Source organism: Coregonus clupeaformis, chromosome 2 (genome assembly GCF_020615455.1).
Source record: "Coregonus clupeaformis isolate EN_2021a chromosome 2, ASM2061545v1, whole genome shotgun sequence".
Taxonomy (NCBI): Eukaryota; Metazoa; Chordata; class Actinopteri; order Salmoniformes; family Salmonidae; genus Coregonus; species Coregonus clupeaformis.
This window is the reverse complement of record NC_059193.1, coordinates 14,559,435-14,577,453: the sequence shown is the minus strand read 5'-3', so window position 1 is coordinate 14,577,453 and position 18,019 is coordinate 14,559,435. Positions and strand designations below refer to the sequence as shown.

The 18,019-nt window shown below is 42.9% G+C and overlaps 1 protein-coding gene across 1 annotated transcript in view; it reads left to right on the top strand.

The window, feature by feature from the left end:
- Window positions 1–11,612, top strand: part of LOC121586116 (teneurin-2) — a 130,486-nt gene extending 118,874 nt beyond the window's left edge. The window contains exons 29-34 of the mRNA XM_045225505.1: window positions 226–495; window positions 5,612–6,022; window positions 8,460–8,570; window positions 8,850–9,117; window positions 9,406–9,536; window positions 9,860–11,612. Coding sequence (XP_045081440.1) covers window positions 226–495; window positions 5,612–6,022; window positions 8,460–8,570; window positions 8,850–9,117; window positions 9,406–9,536; window positions 9,860–10,597 — 1,929 coding nt within the window. The 3' untranslated portion in view covers window positions 10,598–11,612. The remainder of the gene's footprint in view (window positions 1–225; window positions 496–5,611; window positions 6,023–8,459; window positions 8,571–8,849; window positions 9,118–9,405; window positions 9,537–9,859) is intronic.
- The last annotated feature ends 6,407 nt before the right edge of the window (window positions 11,613–18,019 follow it).

The following is an 18,019-nucleotide window of genomic DNA, read 5'->3' as shown; positions in this document are numbered from 1 at the left end:
CACATCCTGGTTCAACCCTAACCCTCAACCCTAACCCTAGTCTCAATCCTAACTCCAGCCACAACCCTAACTCCAGCCACAACCCAACCCCTTGCAGGATGTCAGTTACAGTTGATAGATTGAGCATAAATCATCTATACTGGACTATCCAGTTAAAGTGGGACCTAGACCCTCTGTACAATATTTGACTTAACTCTTAACTCTTGACTGTTGTCTTGGCTACAGGTGGAGCACTTTGGGAAGTTTGGTGTGATCTACTATGACATCAACCAGATTATAACCACGGCTGTGATGACCCTCAGCAAGCACTTCGACACCCACGGGCGCATCAAGGAGGTGCAGTATGAGATCTTCAGGTCCCTGATGTACTGGATGACGGTGCAGTACGACAGTATGGGACGCGTGGTGAAGAGAGAGCTGAAGATTGGACCATACGCCAACACAACACAGTACCGTTATGAGTATGACGGGGACGGACAGCTCAGCGGGGTGAAGGTAGGAGATCTGACGTTACCAGTGTGATACTTCAGGTTTGGTATTAAAGAGTTGACTTCAGGTTTGGTATTAAAGAGTTGACTTCAGGTTTGACTTCAGGTTTGGTATTAAAGAGTTGACTTCAGGTTTAGTATTAAAGAGTTGACTTCAGGTTTGGTATTAAAGAGTTGACTTCAGATTTGGTATTAAAGAGTTGACTTCAGGTTTGGTATTAAAGAGTTGACTTCAGGTTTGGTATTAAAGAGTTGACTTCAGGTTTGACTTCAGGTTTGGTATTAAAGAGTTGACTTCAGGTTTAGTATTAAAGAGTTGACTTCAGGTTTGGTATTAAAGAGTTGACTTCAGGTTTGGTATTAAAGAGTTGACTTCAGGTTTGACTTCAGGTTTGGTATTAAAGAGTTGACTTCAGGTTTAGTATTAAAGAGTTGACTTCAGGTTTGGTATTAAAGAGTTGACTTCAGATTTGGTATTAAAGAGTTGACTTCAGGTTTGGTATTAAAGAGTTGACTTCAGGTTTGGTATTAAAGAGTTGACTTCAGGTTTAGTATTAAAGAGTTGACTTCAGGTTTGGTATTAAAGAGTTGACTTCAGGTTTGGTATTAAAGAGTTGACTTCAGGTGCGTTTTTAAAGAGTTGACTTCAGGTTTGGTATTAAAGAGTTGACTTCAGGTTTGGTATTATAGAGACCGGCTCAATCGGTGGCTCCAGTGACGCTATCTCTTTCATTGTTACCCAACGCTTAGGGTTACCTGAACTGTACTCATATCCTTCCATATCCTTTTCTGTACATAATGCCCTGAATCTTTTCTACAACGCCCGGAGAACTGCCCCCTTTATTCTATGTACCCAACGCACTAGAAGACCAGTTCTTAAAGCCTTTAGTCGTATCCTTATTCTAGTCCTCCTCTGTTCCTCTGGTGATGTAGAGGCTAACCCAGGCCCTGCAGCCCCCAGTATCACTCCTACTCCCCAGGAGCTATCATTTGTTGACTTCTGTAACCGTAAAAGTCTTGGTTTTCTGCACGTAAATATCAGAAGCCTCCTTCCTAAGTTTGAGTTATTCACTGCGTTAGCACACTCCGCCAACCCTGATGTTCTAGCAGTGTCTGAATCCTGGCTTAGGAAGGCCACCAAAAATTCTGAAATGTCCATCCCCAACTATAACATTTTCCGTCTAGATAGAACTGCCAAAGGGGGTGGAGTTGCAATCTACTGTAGAGATAGCCTGCAGAGCTCTATCATACTATCCAGGTCTGTGCCCAAACAGTTTGAGCTTCTACTTCTAAAAATCCACCTTTCCAGAAATAAATCTCTCACTGTTGCCGCTTGCTACAGACCCCCTCAGCCCCCAGCTGTGCCCTGGACACCATATGTGAATTGATTGCCCCCATCTATCCTCAGAGTTCGTTCTGCTTGGTGACCTAAATTGGGATATGCTTAACACCCCGGCCATCCTACAATCTAAACTAGATGCCCTCAATCTCACACAAATTATCAACGAACCTACCAGGTACAACCCTAAATCCGTAAACATGGGTACCCTCATATCATCCTGACTAACTTACCCTCTAAATACACCTCCGCTGTCTTCAACCAGGATCTCAGCGATCACTGCCTTATTGCCTGCGTCCGTAACGGGTCCGCGGTCAAACGACCACCCCTCATCACTGTCAAACGCTCCCAAAAACACTTCAGCGAGCAGGCCTTCCTAATTGACCTGGCCCAGGTATCCTGGATGGATATAGATCTCATTCCGTCAGTAGAGGATGCCTGGTTGTTCTTTAAAAGTAATTTCCTCTCAATCTTAAATAAACATGCCCCATTCAAAAAATACAGAACTAAGAACAGATATAGCCCCTGGTTCTCCTCAGACTTGACTGCCCTTGACCAGCACAAAAACATCCTGTGGCGTACTGCATTAGCATCAAATAGCCCCCCGCGATATGCAACTTTTCAGGGAAGTTAGGAACCAATATACACAAGCAGTTAGGAAAGCAAAGGCTAACTTTTTCAAACAGAAATTTGCATCCTGTAGCACTAACTCCAAAAAGTTTTGGGACACTGTAAAGTCCATGGAAAATAAGAGCACTTCCTCCCAGCTGCCCACTGCACTGAGGCTAGGAAACACTATCACCACCGATAAATCTACAATAATCGAGAATTTCAACAAGCATTTTGCTACGGCTGGCCATGCTTTCCACCTGGCTACCACTACCCTGGCCACCAGCTCTGCACCCTCCGCTGCAACTTGCCCATGCCCCCCGCTTCTCCTTCACACAAATCCAGACAGCTGATGTTCTGAAAGAGCTGCAAAATCTGGACCCCTACAAATCATCTGGGCTAGACAATCTGGACCCTTTCTTTCTAAAACTAGCCGCCGAAATTGTCGCAACCCCTATTACTAGCCTGTTCAACCTCTCTTTCGTAACGTCTGAGATCCCCAGAGATTGGAAAGCTGCCGCGGTCATCCCCCTCTTCAAAGGGGGTGACACTCTAGATCCAAACTGTTACAGACCCATATCAATCCTGCCCTGCCTTTCAAAAGTTTTTGAAAGCCAAGTCAACAAACAGATCACCGACCATTTCGAATCCCACCGTACCTTCTCCGCTATGCAATCCGGTTTCCGAGCTGGTCATGGGTGCACTTCAGCCACGCTCAAGGTCCTAAACGATATTATAACCGCGATCGATAATAGACAGTACTGTGCAGCCGTTTTCATTGACCTGGCCAAGGCTTTCGACTCTGTCAACCACCGCATTCTTATTGGCAGACTAAATAGCCTTGGTTTCTCAAATGACTGCCTCGCCTGGTTCACCAACTACTTCTCAGATAGAGTTCAATGTGTCAAATCGGAGGGCCTGTTGTCTGGACCTATGGCAGTCTCTATGGGGGTGCCACAGGGTTCAATTCTTGGGCCGACTCTTTTCTCTGTGTATATCAATGACGTCGCTCTTGCTGCTGGTGACTCTCAGATCCACCTCTACGCAGACGACACCATTTTGTATACATCTGGCCCTTCATTGGACACTGTGTTAACAAACCTCCAAACGAGCTTCAATGCCATACAACACTCCTTCAGTAGCCTCCAACTGCTCTTAAACACTAGTAAAACTAAATGCATGCTCTTCAACCGAACGCTGCTTGCACCCACCCACCCGACTAGAATCACTACTCTCGACGGGTCTGACCTAGAGTATGTGGACAACTACAAATATCTAGGTGTCTGGTTAGACTGTAAACTCTCCTTCCAGACTCACATTAAGAATCTCCAATCCAAAGTTAAATCTAGAATCGGTTTCCTATTTCGCAACAAAGCCTCCTTCACTCATGCTGCCAAACATGCCCTCGTAAAACTGACTATCCTACCGATCCTTGACTTCGGCGATGTCATTTACAAAATAGCCTCCAACACTCTACTCAGCAAATTGGATGTAGTCTATCACAGTGCCATCCGTTTTGTCTCCAAAGCCCCATATAATACCCACCACTGTGACCTGTACGCCCTTGTTGGCTGGTCCTCACTACATATTCGTCGCCAAACCCACTGGCTCCAGGCCATCTATAAATCACTGCTAGGCAAATCCCCACCTTATCTTAGCTCATTGGTCACCATAGCAACACCCACCCGTAGTCTGCGCTCCAGCAGGTATATCTCACTGGTCATCCCCAAAGCCAACACCTCCTTTGGCCGCAATTCCTTCCAGTTCTCTGCTGCCAATGACTGGAACAAATTGCAAAAATCTATGAAACTGGAGACACTTATCTCCCTCACTAACTTTAAGCATCAGTTGTCAGAGCACCTTACCGATCACTGCACCTGTACACAGCCCATCTGAAATTAGCCCGCCCAACTACCTCATCCCTATATTGTTATTTATTTTGCTCATTTGTACCCCAGTATCTCTATTTGCACATCATCTCTTGCACATCTATCATTCCAGTGTTAATACTAATTGTAATTATTTAGCACTATGGCCTATTTATTGCCTTACCTCCATAACTTGCTACATTTGCACACACTGTATATATATGTATTTCTGTTGTATTTTTGACTTTGTTTTGTTTTACCCCATATGTAACTCTGTGTTGTTGTTTTTATCGCACTGCTTTGCTTTATCTTGGCCAGGTCGCAGTTGTAAATGAGAACTTGTTCTCAACTGGTTTACCTGGTTAAATAAAGGTGAAATAAAATAAATAAATAAATATAGAGTTGACTTCAGGTTTAGTATTATAGAGTTGACTTCAGGTTTGGTATTAAAGAGTTGACTTCAGGTTTGGTATTAAAGAGTTGACTTCAGGTTTGGTATTAAAGAGTTGACTTCAGGTTTGGTATTAAATAATTGACTTCAGGTTTGGTATAAAAGAGTTGACTTCAGGTGTGTTTTTAAAGAGTTGACTTCAGGTTTGGTATTATAGAGTTGACTTCAGGTTTGGTATTAAAGAGTTGACTTCAGGTTTAGTATTAAAGAGTTGACTTCAGGTTTGGTATTATAGAGTTGACTTCAGGTTTAGTATTAAAGAGTTGACTTCAAGTGTGGTATTATAGAGTTGACTTCAGGTTTAGTATTAAAGAGTTGACTTCAGGTGTGGTATTATAGAGTTGACTTCAGGTTTAGTATTAAAGAGTTGACTTCAGGTTTGGTATTAAAGAGTTGACTTCAGGTTTGGTATTAAAGAGTTTACTTCAGGTGTGGTATTAAAGAGTTGACTTCAGGTTTGGTATTATAGAGTTGGACTTCAGGTTTGGTATTATAGAGTTGACTTCAGGTTTGGTATTAAAGAGTTGACTTCAGGTTTAGTATTAAAGAGTTGACTTCAGGTTTGGTATTATAGAGTTGACTTCAGGTTTAGTATTAAAGAGTTGACTTCAGGTTTAGTATTAAAGAGTTGACTTCAGGTTTAGTATTAAAGAGTTGACTTCAGGTTTGGTATTAAAGAGTTGACTTCAGGTTTGGTATTATAGAGTTGACTTCAGGTTTAGTATTAAAGAGTTGACTTCAGGTTTGGTATTATAGAGTTGACTTCAGGTTTGGTATTATAGAGTTGACTTCAGGTTTGGTATTATAGAGTTGACTTCAGGTGTGTCAAAGCTATTTTCATTCTCTACTCCTCCAGGTGAACGACTGGTCCACCTGGCGCTATAGCTACGACCTGAACGGCAACCTGCACCTCCTCAACCCCGGGAACAGCGCCCGCCTCACGCCACTCCGCTACGACCTCCGAGACCGCATCACGCGCCTGGGCGACGTGCAGTACCGTCTGGATGAGGACGGCTTCCTGAGCCAGCGAGGCTCAGATGTCTTCGACTACAACTCCAAGGGCCAGCTCCTTAGAGCATATAACAAGCTACCAGGAGGCTGGAGCGTCCAGTACCGCTATGACGGACTGGGCAGGAGAGTGTCCACTAGGACCAGTCTGGGACAACATCTCCAGTTCTTCTACGCTGATCTGAACCACCCGGCTAGAGTCACACATATATTCAATCACTCCAGCTCAGATATCGCTTCACTGTACTATGACTTGCAGGTAGGCTACCAGATTATTAGGGAAAAGTGTGTTCATCAACAGGCTACATGTGATAAATACTGTTCATTGTGATTACAGTGGGGGAAAAAAGTATTTAGTCAGCCACCAATTGTGCAAGTTCTCCCACTTAAAAAGATGAGAGAGGCCTGTAATTTTCATCATAGGTACACGTCAACTATGACAGACAAAATGAGGGAAAAAAATCCAGAAAATCACATTGTAGGATTTTTTATGAATTTATTTGCAAATTATGGTGGAAAATAAGTATTTGGTCAATAACAAACGTTTCTCAATACTTTGTTATATACCCTTTGTTGGCAATGACACAGGTCAAACGTTTTCTGTAAGTCTTCACAAGGTTTTCACACACTGTTGCTGGTATTTTGGCCCATTCCTCCATGCAGATCTCCTCTAGAGCAGTGATGTTTTGGGGCTGTCGCTGGGCAACACGGACTTTCAACTCCCTCCAAAGATTTTCTATGGGGTTGAGATCTGGAGACTGGCTAGGCCAATCCAGGACCTTGAAATACTTCTTACGAAGCCACTCCTTCGTTGCCCGGGCGGTGTGTTTGGGATCATTGTCATGCTGAAAGACCCAGCCACGTTTCATCTTCAATGCCCTTGCTGATGGAAGGAGGTTTTCACTCAAAATCTCACGATACATGGCCCCATTCATTCTTTCCTTTACACGGATCAGTCGTCCTGGTCCCTTTGCAGAAAAACAGCCCCAAAGCATGATGTTTCCACCCCCATGCTTCACAGTAGGTATGGTGTTCTTTGGATGCAACTCAGCATTCTTTGTCCTCCAAACACGACGAGTTGAGTTTTTACCAAAAAAGTTCTATTTTGGTTTCATCTGACCATATGACATTCTCCCAATCCTCTTCTGGATCATCCAAATGCACTCTAGCAAACTTCAGACGGGCCTGGACATGTACTGGCTTAAGCAGGGGGACACGTCTGGCACTGCAGGATTTGAGTCCCATGGCGGCGTAGTGTGTTACTGATGGTAGGCTTTGTTACTTTGGTCCCAGCTCTCTGCAGGTCATTCACTAGGTCCCCCCGTGTGGTTCTGGGATTTTTGCTCACCGTTCTTGTGATCATTTTGACCCAACGGGGTGAGATCTTGCGTGGAGCCCCAGATCGAGGGAGATTATCAGTGGTCTTGTATGTCTTCCATTTCCTAATAATTGCTCCCACAGTTGATTTCTTCAAACCAAGCTGCTTACCTATTGCAGATTCAGTCTTCCCAGCCTGGTGCAGGTCTACAATTTTGTTTCTGGTGTCCTTTGACAGCTCTTTGGTCTTGGCCATAGTGGAGTTTGGAGTGTGACTGTTTGAGGTTGTGGACAGGTGTCTTTTATACTGATAACAAGTTCAAACAGGTGCCATTAATACAGGTAATGAGTGAAGGACAGAGGAGCCTCTTAAAGAAGAAGTTACAGGTCCGTGAGAGCCAGAAATCTTGCTTGTTTGTAGGTGACCAAATACTTATTTTCCACCATAATTTGCAAATCAATTCATTAAAAATCCTACAATGTGATTTTCTGGATTTTTTCCCCTCAATTTGTCTGTCATAGTTGACGTGTACCTATGATGAAAATTACAGGCCTCTCTCATCTTTTTATGTGGGAGAACTTGCACAATTGGTGGCTGACTAAATACTTTTTTTCCCCACTGTATCTTATGACTTTGTTATCGTTGTCATATAACCAAATTGTTGTGATGCTATCATTACAGAGTATATCGCATAGCTATTATCACACATTAATGGTGATGTCACCATCTCTGACTTATTGTGAATACTATCATTACTTAACTTATTGTGATATAGCCTAACTGAGTCAGGGATACTATCATTACTTAAATCTCATAACTATTATCACCCAGTTATGGTGACGTGACTGTCTGTGAGTTATGGTGATGTGAGTTATGGTGACGTGACTGTCTGTGAGTTATGGTGATGTGACTGTCTGTGAGTTATGGTGACGTGACTGTCTGTGAGTTATGGTGATGTGACCATGTGAGTTATGGTGACTGTCTGTGAGTTATGGTGATGTGACTGTCTGTGAGTTATGGTGACGTGACTGTCTGTGAGTTATGGTGATGTGACCGTGTGAGTTATGGTGACTGTCTGTGAGTTATGGTGATGTGACTGTCTGTGAGTTATGGTGACGTGACTGTCTGTGAGTTATGGTGATGTGACCGTGTGAGTTATGGTGACTGTCTGTGAGTTATGGTGACGTGACTGTCTGTGAGTTATGGTGATGTGACCGTGTGAGTTATGGTGACTGTCTGTGAGTTATGGTGATGGGACTGTCTGTGGGTTATGGTGATGGAACTGTCTGTGAGTTATGGTGATGGGACTGTCTGTGGGTTATGATGATGGGACTGTCTGTGGGTTATTTTAATGTAAAGCCTGTACTGCTTCCCTCAGGGCCATCTGTTTGCTATGGAGGTGAGTAGTGGAGAGGAGTATTACATCGCCTCAGACAACACAGGAACACCACTGGCTGTCTTCAGCAGCAACGCACAGATGATCAAACAGGTACTCATGATGACAGTAATAATAATAATACTACTATTAATGATCATCATTTTTTGTTGCATGATTGTTAAATATCTCAAGGACCATTATCCGCATGTTAAGATAAGCCAAGAGAAGATAAGTTAGTACCTGATGTCCAGAGAGGTCAATTTGATTATTCAAATTATTATTCAAAAACTGACCAAGTAAACCAACTTTGCCTTTCCTAATTGCCCCCGAGGGGATAAAGTTGTGCTGAATTGAAGTGAAACAAGCGTCTGTGTTTGTTGTGATGTCCAGGTCCAGTACACAGCATATGGGGAGGTGTACCTGGACTCCAACCCAGAGTTCCAGCTGGTGGTTGGGTTCCATGGTGGTCTCTATGACACCCTGACCAAGCTGGTCCACTTCACCCAGAGGGACTATGACGTCCTGGCAGGCCGCTGGACCTCGCCAGACTATGCCTCCTGGCCCAAGATCGGCAAGGACCCTGCACCCTTCAACCTGTACATGTTCAAGAACAATAACCCCCTCAGCGACGTGTTGGACATCAAGAACTACGTCACAGGTAGAGCGTCTTTGGATCTTTGAAAAGTGCTTTATAAAACCCATGCATTATTGTTATTGAAGGTAAAGGAGAGAGAGCTGAGTGGGGGGCGTTGTGTTATCATTGTCAATGTGTACTTCTCTTTATTTATTTTTCATTTAGATTCTGAGAACATCCAAAAAGATCCATGCAATATTTTACTACACTGTTCCCTAATACTACGCACATTATTATACCATTTTCACAATTCTCAACATTTCTATGACTTGCTAGTGGTATGGTAACTGTCCTGCTGTCTTTGCTCCCCAGACGTGAAGAGTTGGCTGGTGATGTTTGGTTTCCAGCTCAGTAACATCATTCCAGGGTTCCCCCGTCACACCCTCTACTTCGTAGAGCCTCCCTACGAGCTGCAGGCCAGCCAGGACTGTGAAAACGGACAGGTGAGAAGGCCTGGGACAGCCTACAGCTTCATTGCACTATATTGATTCTATGTAAACCAGAATTTGAAACATACGGCCTGCGAGCCAAATGCGGCCTGCTATTACAGACAAATGGTCCTCTCTCTTTCTCGCAGAGTCGGATGCCAATTAGATGAGACATTGAATACAGAATCACTAATATGAACCTTCAATGATTACAGTGAAATCTGGACATTAATAGATGAGAATAACTGTAAATCAGACAGTATAACTGTATCCTCGTCTGCATTCTTCTGCTTGACCAGTGATCTTTAACCCCTTTCCTACCCCTCTTTCTCCTGTAGCTGATAACGGGGGTGCAGCAGGCAGCGGAGCGCCACAACCAGGCCTTCATGGCCCTGGAGGGACGGCTCCTTAACAAGGACCCCCGCGACCGCAGTGACAAGCCAGGACACTGGTTCGGCACATCAACGCCCATCATCGGCCGGGGAGTGATGCTAGCGCTAAAGGAAGGACGTGTGGTGGCGGCGGTTAGCTCTATGGCAACCGACGACAGTCGAAAAGTGTCCCTGGTCCTCAACAGCGCCATCTACCTGGACGGAACGCACTACACGCAGGATGGACGTGACTGTCACTTCTTCGTTAAAGTCGGTTCGGCCGATAGTGATCTACTGGCGCTGGGGCTCACCAACGGACGCAAGGCGCTGGAGAGCGGGATCAATGTGACTGTGAGCGGGAGGTCGCGGCGCGGCGCCACAGTGGAGTTTGCGGTGCCGTCGTTAGCCCTCAGCGTGCGGTATGGGCTAGCGCTGGACGTGGTGGACGAGGAGAGGGTGAGGCTGCTGGAACTAGCCCGGCAGAGGGCCCTGGCTGGGGCCTGGCTGAGGGAGCAGCAGAGGGCCAAGGATGGGAAGGAGGGGAGTCGGCTATGGACGGAGGGGGAGAAGCAGCAGCTGCTGACCGCAGGGAGGGTACAGGGGTACGACGGGTATCATGTTCTACCTGTGGAACAGTACCCAGAACTGGCTGACAGCAGCACCAACATTCAGTTCCTGAGACAGAACGAGATGGGCAAGAGGTAACAGCCCACCTGGACTGGGAATGGAGGACTGGCTGACTCTTTCTCTCTCTCACTGACTCTCCTCCTCCTCTTCCTCCCTTTCATCCCCTCGTCCTAGTTACTAGTTCCTTCCTCTCTTCGCTCCCCCCCTCCCCCGCCTTCTCCCCCTTTCCTCTCCAACCCCGCAGAAAATAAACCAACAAAAGGGGTTACTCACTGAACGCTGCAGGGACTTTTGAAAAGAAGAATATACTAGAAAACCTTTTTTTTTTTTTACTTTTACTGCCAAGGGCAAACAATCTAACATTTAGACAGAAGTTTATTTTATTTTAATTTTTTGTTGAAAACAGACTGTGGAGAAAGGCACTCATGAACCTTGAAAAACAAACTGTTGCTTAATAACTAAGATCCCCCTTTTTAAAAAATAAATTGATATTTTCACCCACATGTTTGGGGTCACTTTGAGGCCGTAATGACAGACTCTGAACTGATGGTGGCGCTGTGTTGTGCTGGGTGCTCTGATAAGGCCTGCCTCTGAAAAGAGCAAAGGGACCAATAGGGACGCAGAGCCACCACAGGGCCCAGCCAATCACAACACTGATCAGAAGAGAAGATCACCAACGGCAACAAGCACCGCAGCATAGGGACATAAAATGGAGTAAAACGATGAGTCATCGCACTGTCTCAGGCCTCCCATTCTCCACCACAGAACTGTTCTTAGCTACCGCAGCAACATATCCTAGCAACCAACACTCACACCACTGAGATCCTTTAACTCATAAAGACTTACAACTAAAGAAAACAAAAACTTTTTAGACACACAAAGTTGGAGGATATCACAAATAATATCACAAGGTTTTATTTTGAAAATGGGGAGAATATCATACTACTGTACTAGTTCCTTATGTGACAAACTACTATACTACAGTTCAGACTACTATACTACAGTTCAGACTACTATACCACAGTTCAGACTACTATACTACAGTTCAGACTACTACACTACCGTTCAGACTACTACACTACCGTTCAGACTACTACACTACAGTTCAGACTACTATACTACAGTTCAGACTACTACACTACAGTTCAGACTACTATACTACAGTTCAGACTACTACACTACAGTTCAGACTACTATACTACAGTTCAGACTACTATACTACAGTTCAGACTACTATACTACAGTTCAGACTACTACACTACAATTCAGACTACTATACTACAGTTCAGACTACTACACTACAGTTCAGACTACTACACTACAGTTCAGACTACTACACTACAGTTCAGACTACTATACTACAGTTCAGACTACTACACTACAGTTCAGACTACTATACTACAGTTCAGACTACTACACTACAGTTCAGACTACTATACTACAGTTCAGACTACTATACTACAGTTCAGACTACTACACTACAGTTCAGACTACTACACTACAGTTCAGACTACTATACTACAGTTCAGACTACTATACTACAGTTCAGACTACTACACTATAGTCCAGACTACTATACTACAGTTCAGACTACTACACTACAGTTCAGACTACTACACTACCGTTCAGACTACTACACTACCGTTCAGACTACTACACTACACTACAGTTCAGACTACTATACTACAGTTCAGACTACTATACTACAGTTCAGACTACTACACTATAGTTCAGACTACTATACTACAGTTCAGACTACTACACTATAGTTCAGACTACTATACTACAGTTCAGACTACTACACTACAGTTCAGACTACTATACTACAGTTCAGACTACTACACTACAGTTCAGACTACTATACTACAGTTCCGACTACTACAATACAGTTCAGACTACTATACTACAGTTCAGACTACTATACTACAGTTCAGACTACTATACTACAGTTCAGACTACTACACTACAGTTCAGGGTGTTACGTATGGTAGCGGTAGAAGCAGTAGTTTTGTATGTTTCAGTCACAGTAGAATCGTGAAACTTTCACCAAGGCACTTCTGTACAGAAACAATCTAAAAACACCTACCGTACACGTAAGTCCAGAATACATAAAGAACTAGTATTATCAAAAGCTATTTATTTAATTTCATTATTTGTACATGTATTTATTATTCGTAGTACTAAATGACAATCATGAAGGGAGTCACTAGTTTTATCGAAGAGGACTTTACGTTTATTTTATTTGTTCAATATGTTTTTTTGTTGTTGTATTAATTAAAACATTTGCTCCCAGAGCAAATAATAGTCACACTCCAAAATAATAGTTTATGTAATAAAGTGTTTTTAAAAAAAACAGTTTATACTTTAAATAAAGTCATTAAACTGTGAAACTTGTTTTTTTGGAAATATATCTGGATGTACAGTATATAGACGTACCTTTATGCTGCAGCAGCACAGTAGAATATTGTTCAGAATATCCAGTTTTATATTTCTATTGAGGAAGTGGCTTGTAACGCGCTAACCTTTAGCTGGTATTACCTACTCTAGAGTTGTGTGTGACTAATCATATCTATTATCCCAATATCTACAATATCAATCCCCAGTTTGTTGTTTTCCACTGTTATTGTTTTTGTTTTGATGCAGAGATATTGCTGTTCTAGATCCCAAAAGGCGTAGAAGCGGATTGATTCATGTCACTGTGAAGAGGCTCGTTCAGTACTGGATGTCATAATGTACCAAATCAGTATTATTGATTAATAATAATAACAAGGAAGGAATAACAATGATTATTATACACTGAAAAGAGACTCTTCTGAGAACCTTATCAATAAAAAGTAATTGTTTACTTCATTAATTGGCGTCAAGTTTTATTTTCCTCTTTACTGGGGGCCATACTTGCGAACATTAGAATAAGTAAAAACTTTTTCTCTGTCTCGCAGCCAATTAAAATTGTTGACATAGTTGCACGTGATCAAACGCTGCATATTAGCTTTTCCCATCAGATAACCTGCCACACTTAGCACTATGCTAACCTGACCCAGCTGGCAGTGATTATTTCCTGTAACAAATTCCGCATCAGCCGATCAAAGATCTTAAACTTTATATCTGTGATGAGTGTGATTAGAAGGAGTCAGGCGCAGGAGGGTAAATCACTGAATACAGAGTTTATTCCGTCGTACACAGTTGCGCTGGATAGCGACAACAAAATACAGGCACAGGGGAATAATCTACCCCGGCAATACAAGGTACGGGTAGCGCCAACAAAATACAGGCACAGGGGAATAATCTACCCCGGCAATACAAGGTACGGGTAGCGCCAACAAAATACAGGCACAGGGGAATAATCTACCCCGGCAATACAAGGTACGGGTAGCGCCAACAAAATACAGGCACAGGGGAATAATCTACCCCGGCAATACAAGGTACGGGTAGCTACAACAAAATACAGGCACAGGGGAATAATCTACCCCGGCAATACAAGGTACGGGTAGCTCCACCGAGCTACACTCAACTCACATAAAACAATCACCCACAAGGACAAGGGGGCAGAGGGAACACTTATACACGGACTAATGAGGGAATAAGAACCAGGTGTGTGTAATTGACAAGACAAGACAAATGGAATGATGATATATGGAGCGGCAGTGGCTAGTAAACCGGTGACGACGAACGCCGAAACCTGCCCGAGCAAGGAGGGGAGGCAGCCTCGGCGGAAGTCGTGACAATATCCACCAAGCCGGGGGAATATTTTAAACCTCCAAATTCAAGGTTTACTTTTGTTCCTCTTGGTCTGTCTCAAGTGTGTAACGCTGATCTTCCGCGATATGTATTGTTTATCATACAAAATAAGTCAAGAGCCTTATGGAGCCTTATAGCTGTCCTATAACATCAGCATCATTGCTTCCTGATGGCCATACGCTGCTAAAGTGGTTGACTCAAAATCGACAGTGCACATTATCAGTGGGTTTGAGTCCCCCTCGCGTCAAGCTTTTTTGTTAAGGAAAATGCTGTTCACTGCTGATCCTCGATGCTTGAATCAAATAAGGCATATCTGACAAAGTGGATTATTATAATAATGCAAACATTAGTAGAATAATAAATAATAAAACATTGTACATGTAAGTGTAGCCTACACGTCTATGTATACTGAATACAAACGCAACATGCAATAATTTCAAAGATTTTACTGAGTTACAGTTCATATAAGGAATTCAGTCAATTGAAATACATTCATTAGGCCCTAATCTATGGAATTCACATAACTGGGAATACAGATATGCATTTGTTGGTCACAGATACCTTTTTTAAAAAGGTAGGGGCGTGGATCAGAAAATCAGTCAGTATCTGGTGTGACCACCATTTGCATCATGCAGCACGATACATCTCCTTCACAGAGTTGATCAGGCTGTTGATTGTGGCCTGTGGAATGTTGTCTCACACCCTTCAATGGCTGTGCGAAGTTGCTGGATATTGGCGGAACTGGAACACGCTGTCGTACACGTCGATCCAGAGCATCCCAAACATGCTTAATGGGTGACATGTCTGGTGAGTACGCAGACCATGGAAGAACTGGGACATTTTCAGCTTCCAGGAATTGTGTACAGATCCTTGCGACATGGAGCTGTGCATTATCATGCTGAAACATGAGATGATGGCGGCTGATGAATGGCACGACAATGCCTCAAGATCTCATCACGGTATCTCTATTGCCATCGATAAAATGCAATTCTGTTCGTTGTCCGTAGCTTATGCCTGCCCATACCATAACCCCACTGCCACCATAGGGCACTCTGTTCCCAATGTTGACATCAGCAAACCGCTCGCCCACACAACGCCATACACGCTGTCTGCCATCTGCCCGGTACAGTTGAAACTGGGATTCATCCATGAAGAGCACACTTCTCCAGCATGCCAGTGGCCATCGAAGATGAGCGTTTGCCCACTGAAGACGGTAACGACGCCAAACTACAGTCAGGTCAAGACCCTGGTGAGGACGACGAGCACGCAGATGAGCTTCCCTGAGACAGTTTCTGACAGTTTGTGCAGAAAATCTTCAGTTGTGCAAATCCACAGTTTCATCAGCTGTCCGGGTGGCTGGTCTCAGACGATTCCGCAGGTGAAGAAGCCGGATGTGGAGGTCCTGGGCTGGCGTGGTTACACGTGGTCTGCGGTTGTGAGGCCGTACTTTCAAAATTCTCTAAAACGACGTTGACAAATTAACATTAAATTATCTGGCAACAGCTCTGGTGGAGTGCCATTTTTAGAGTGCCATTTTATTGTCCCAAATACAAGGTGGTCATGCTGTTTAATCAACTTCTTGATATGCCACACCTGTCAGGTGGGTGAATAATCTTGGCAATGGAGAAATGCTCACTAACAGGGATGTAAACAAATTTTTGCACAATATTTGAGAGAAATAAGCTTTTTGTGCATATGGAACATTTCTGGGATCTTTTATTTCAGCTCATGAAACATGGGACCAAAACTTTACATGTGCGTTTATATTTTTGTTCAGTATAAGATAGCAAGCAACAAGTATTTATGTACCAGTGCCAGTAGCCTATGTGTTGTCTGCAAGAGGGACTCCAACAAGAAGCTCTTCATTAAATGTATTCGTAATCTTCATTTACAAGATTTTGGCTGGGAAGTTGTGAGATTTGAACCGTTGCCACAATCTGCGACAATTACGTGGAGTTCAACCCACTACACAAAAAAAGCTATTTGACTAGACAGTCAAACGGCTGCTTTGATTATCAGAATGTTCGGTTGGACAAGGACACTTTCATGAACAAGTATTGTATCGCGTCCAACTACGTCTACGATTTTAATTTGCTAATACGGAATTTGAGCCGGATATAATCACAGCCAGCTGTGCAGGTTAGCGTAGGGCTATGTCTGCCAGGTTATCTGATGGGAACAGCTAATATAGGGGAGAATTCCGACCCGAGTTAAGCGCACGTAAATAGAACGTAATTCCCTTTTTAAGCACCTTTCTCTCTGTGTATTCTGACCTTGAATTTAAGCATGAGAATAGCATGCTATTCACCCGCAATACATTGGGGGTGGCGATCAAATAAATGAAGGCGTGGCAGAGGTGTGTCTACAGATATGCTGTACTCTGACCTTGATTTAATTCCATCATAATTCCACCACTTTTACACACAATGAAACAATAAGGTCAAGCAACCTGTCGGTTCCAAGTGAATGTACTTAATTTTTTCCAATAGAAACAACACCATTCTCCATACACTGTAATTTACAAATTGATAAGAGCTATTGATAAGAGCTAGGTAAACTATTAAGTCGTTTGGATAAGGGGATTGTAAATAGAAATGACAATTGTTTTAGATCTATTTTACCTTATGATCGCTGGAGACAAATGTGAAACCAGTCATATGGCAGAAAACTGAAGCATATCAACATATCATCTTTTCCACAGTGAAGTTTATGAAATGCTGGCCTTTTTGGAGACCCAAACGACAGTATAGGCTTCTGTAGCCATGCGCAAATGACAATATAGTGCCAAACCTACCGAGTTGATTTATGATTTCTATAATGTTTTAATTATATGCCCAGACTTTTCAATGTATTTTTTTAACCATTTGTATCTGTTAAATATTAGCCACTATTGGTAGCCTCAGTCAGTTTTACCCACATACATTTATAACTGTCACTGACTTTAGTGTTAGTTTCCTTCCATGTTGCATCATTCCATTACATCGTTAGTTTACCTTTCTTTCCTCTGTCACGTTCCTGTGGTTGTTCTTGAGGATCTATATCAATAGTGGATCATATTAGGCTAACATATTAAAGTTGTGTAATAATTTGGGACATAACATAGCAGTTTAAACCTGGAGCCTGGCGCACGGTTCACGACGACTGGACTGTTGTCATCACAGTTCAGTGGTGGAAAAAGTCCCCAATTGTCATACTTGAGTATGTGGTGTAAAGACAACGACGCTGATAATGCTGTGATGATAAGAAAATCCGCTGACGCTGTACTTTGATTATAAAGATTTATTGTATCCAAAGAGTTTTAGCGTCAATTTACAGACATCTGCAGAATATCTGAAGAACAGCCGGACCCAATCTGTAATATGCTATTCTCTCAGTCCTTTGTTCAAGACATGGTATTTATATCCTATGTGACATAATATGGCGTGATTTTAATAAACCAATCCCTGGCTTTCCACATATCTCCCCATATCCTCTATTCCAAGAAGCCTATGTAGTAATGCTTTCCAGATGTTTTCGCAAGCAGAGCCAAGTTCCTATAACACACTTTTTGCAAACGTCAGCAAAATCATAGACCCTCAGACACTACATATTTCCCCCCTTCGAGACTAATTAAGTCTCGAAAACAAAAATAATAGGATTATGACAAATAACAATTCTTGTTCTTGAGTAACTTTAGCAATAAACCAACATTTATGGAGAGTAAACATGTTTATATAGACACATTTTTGTATGTAGTGTAAATACATTGTTATGGAGTGTAAA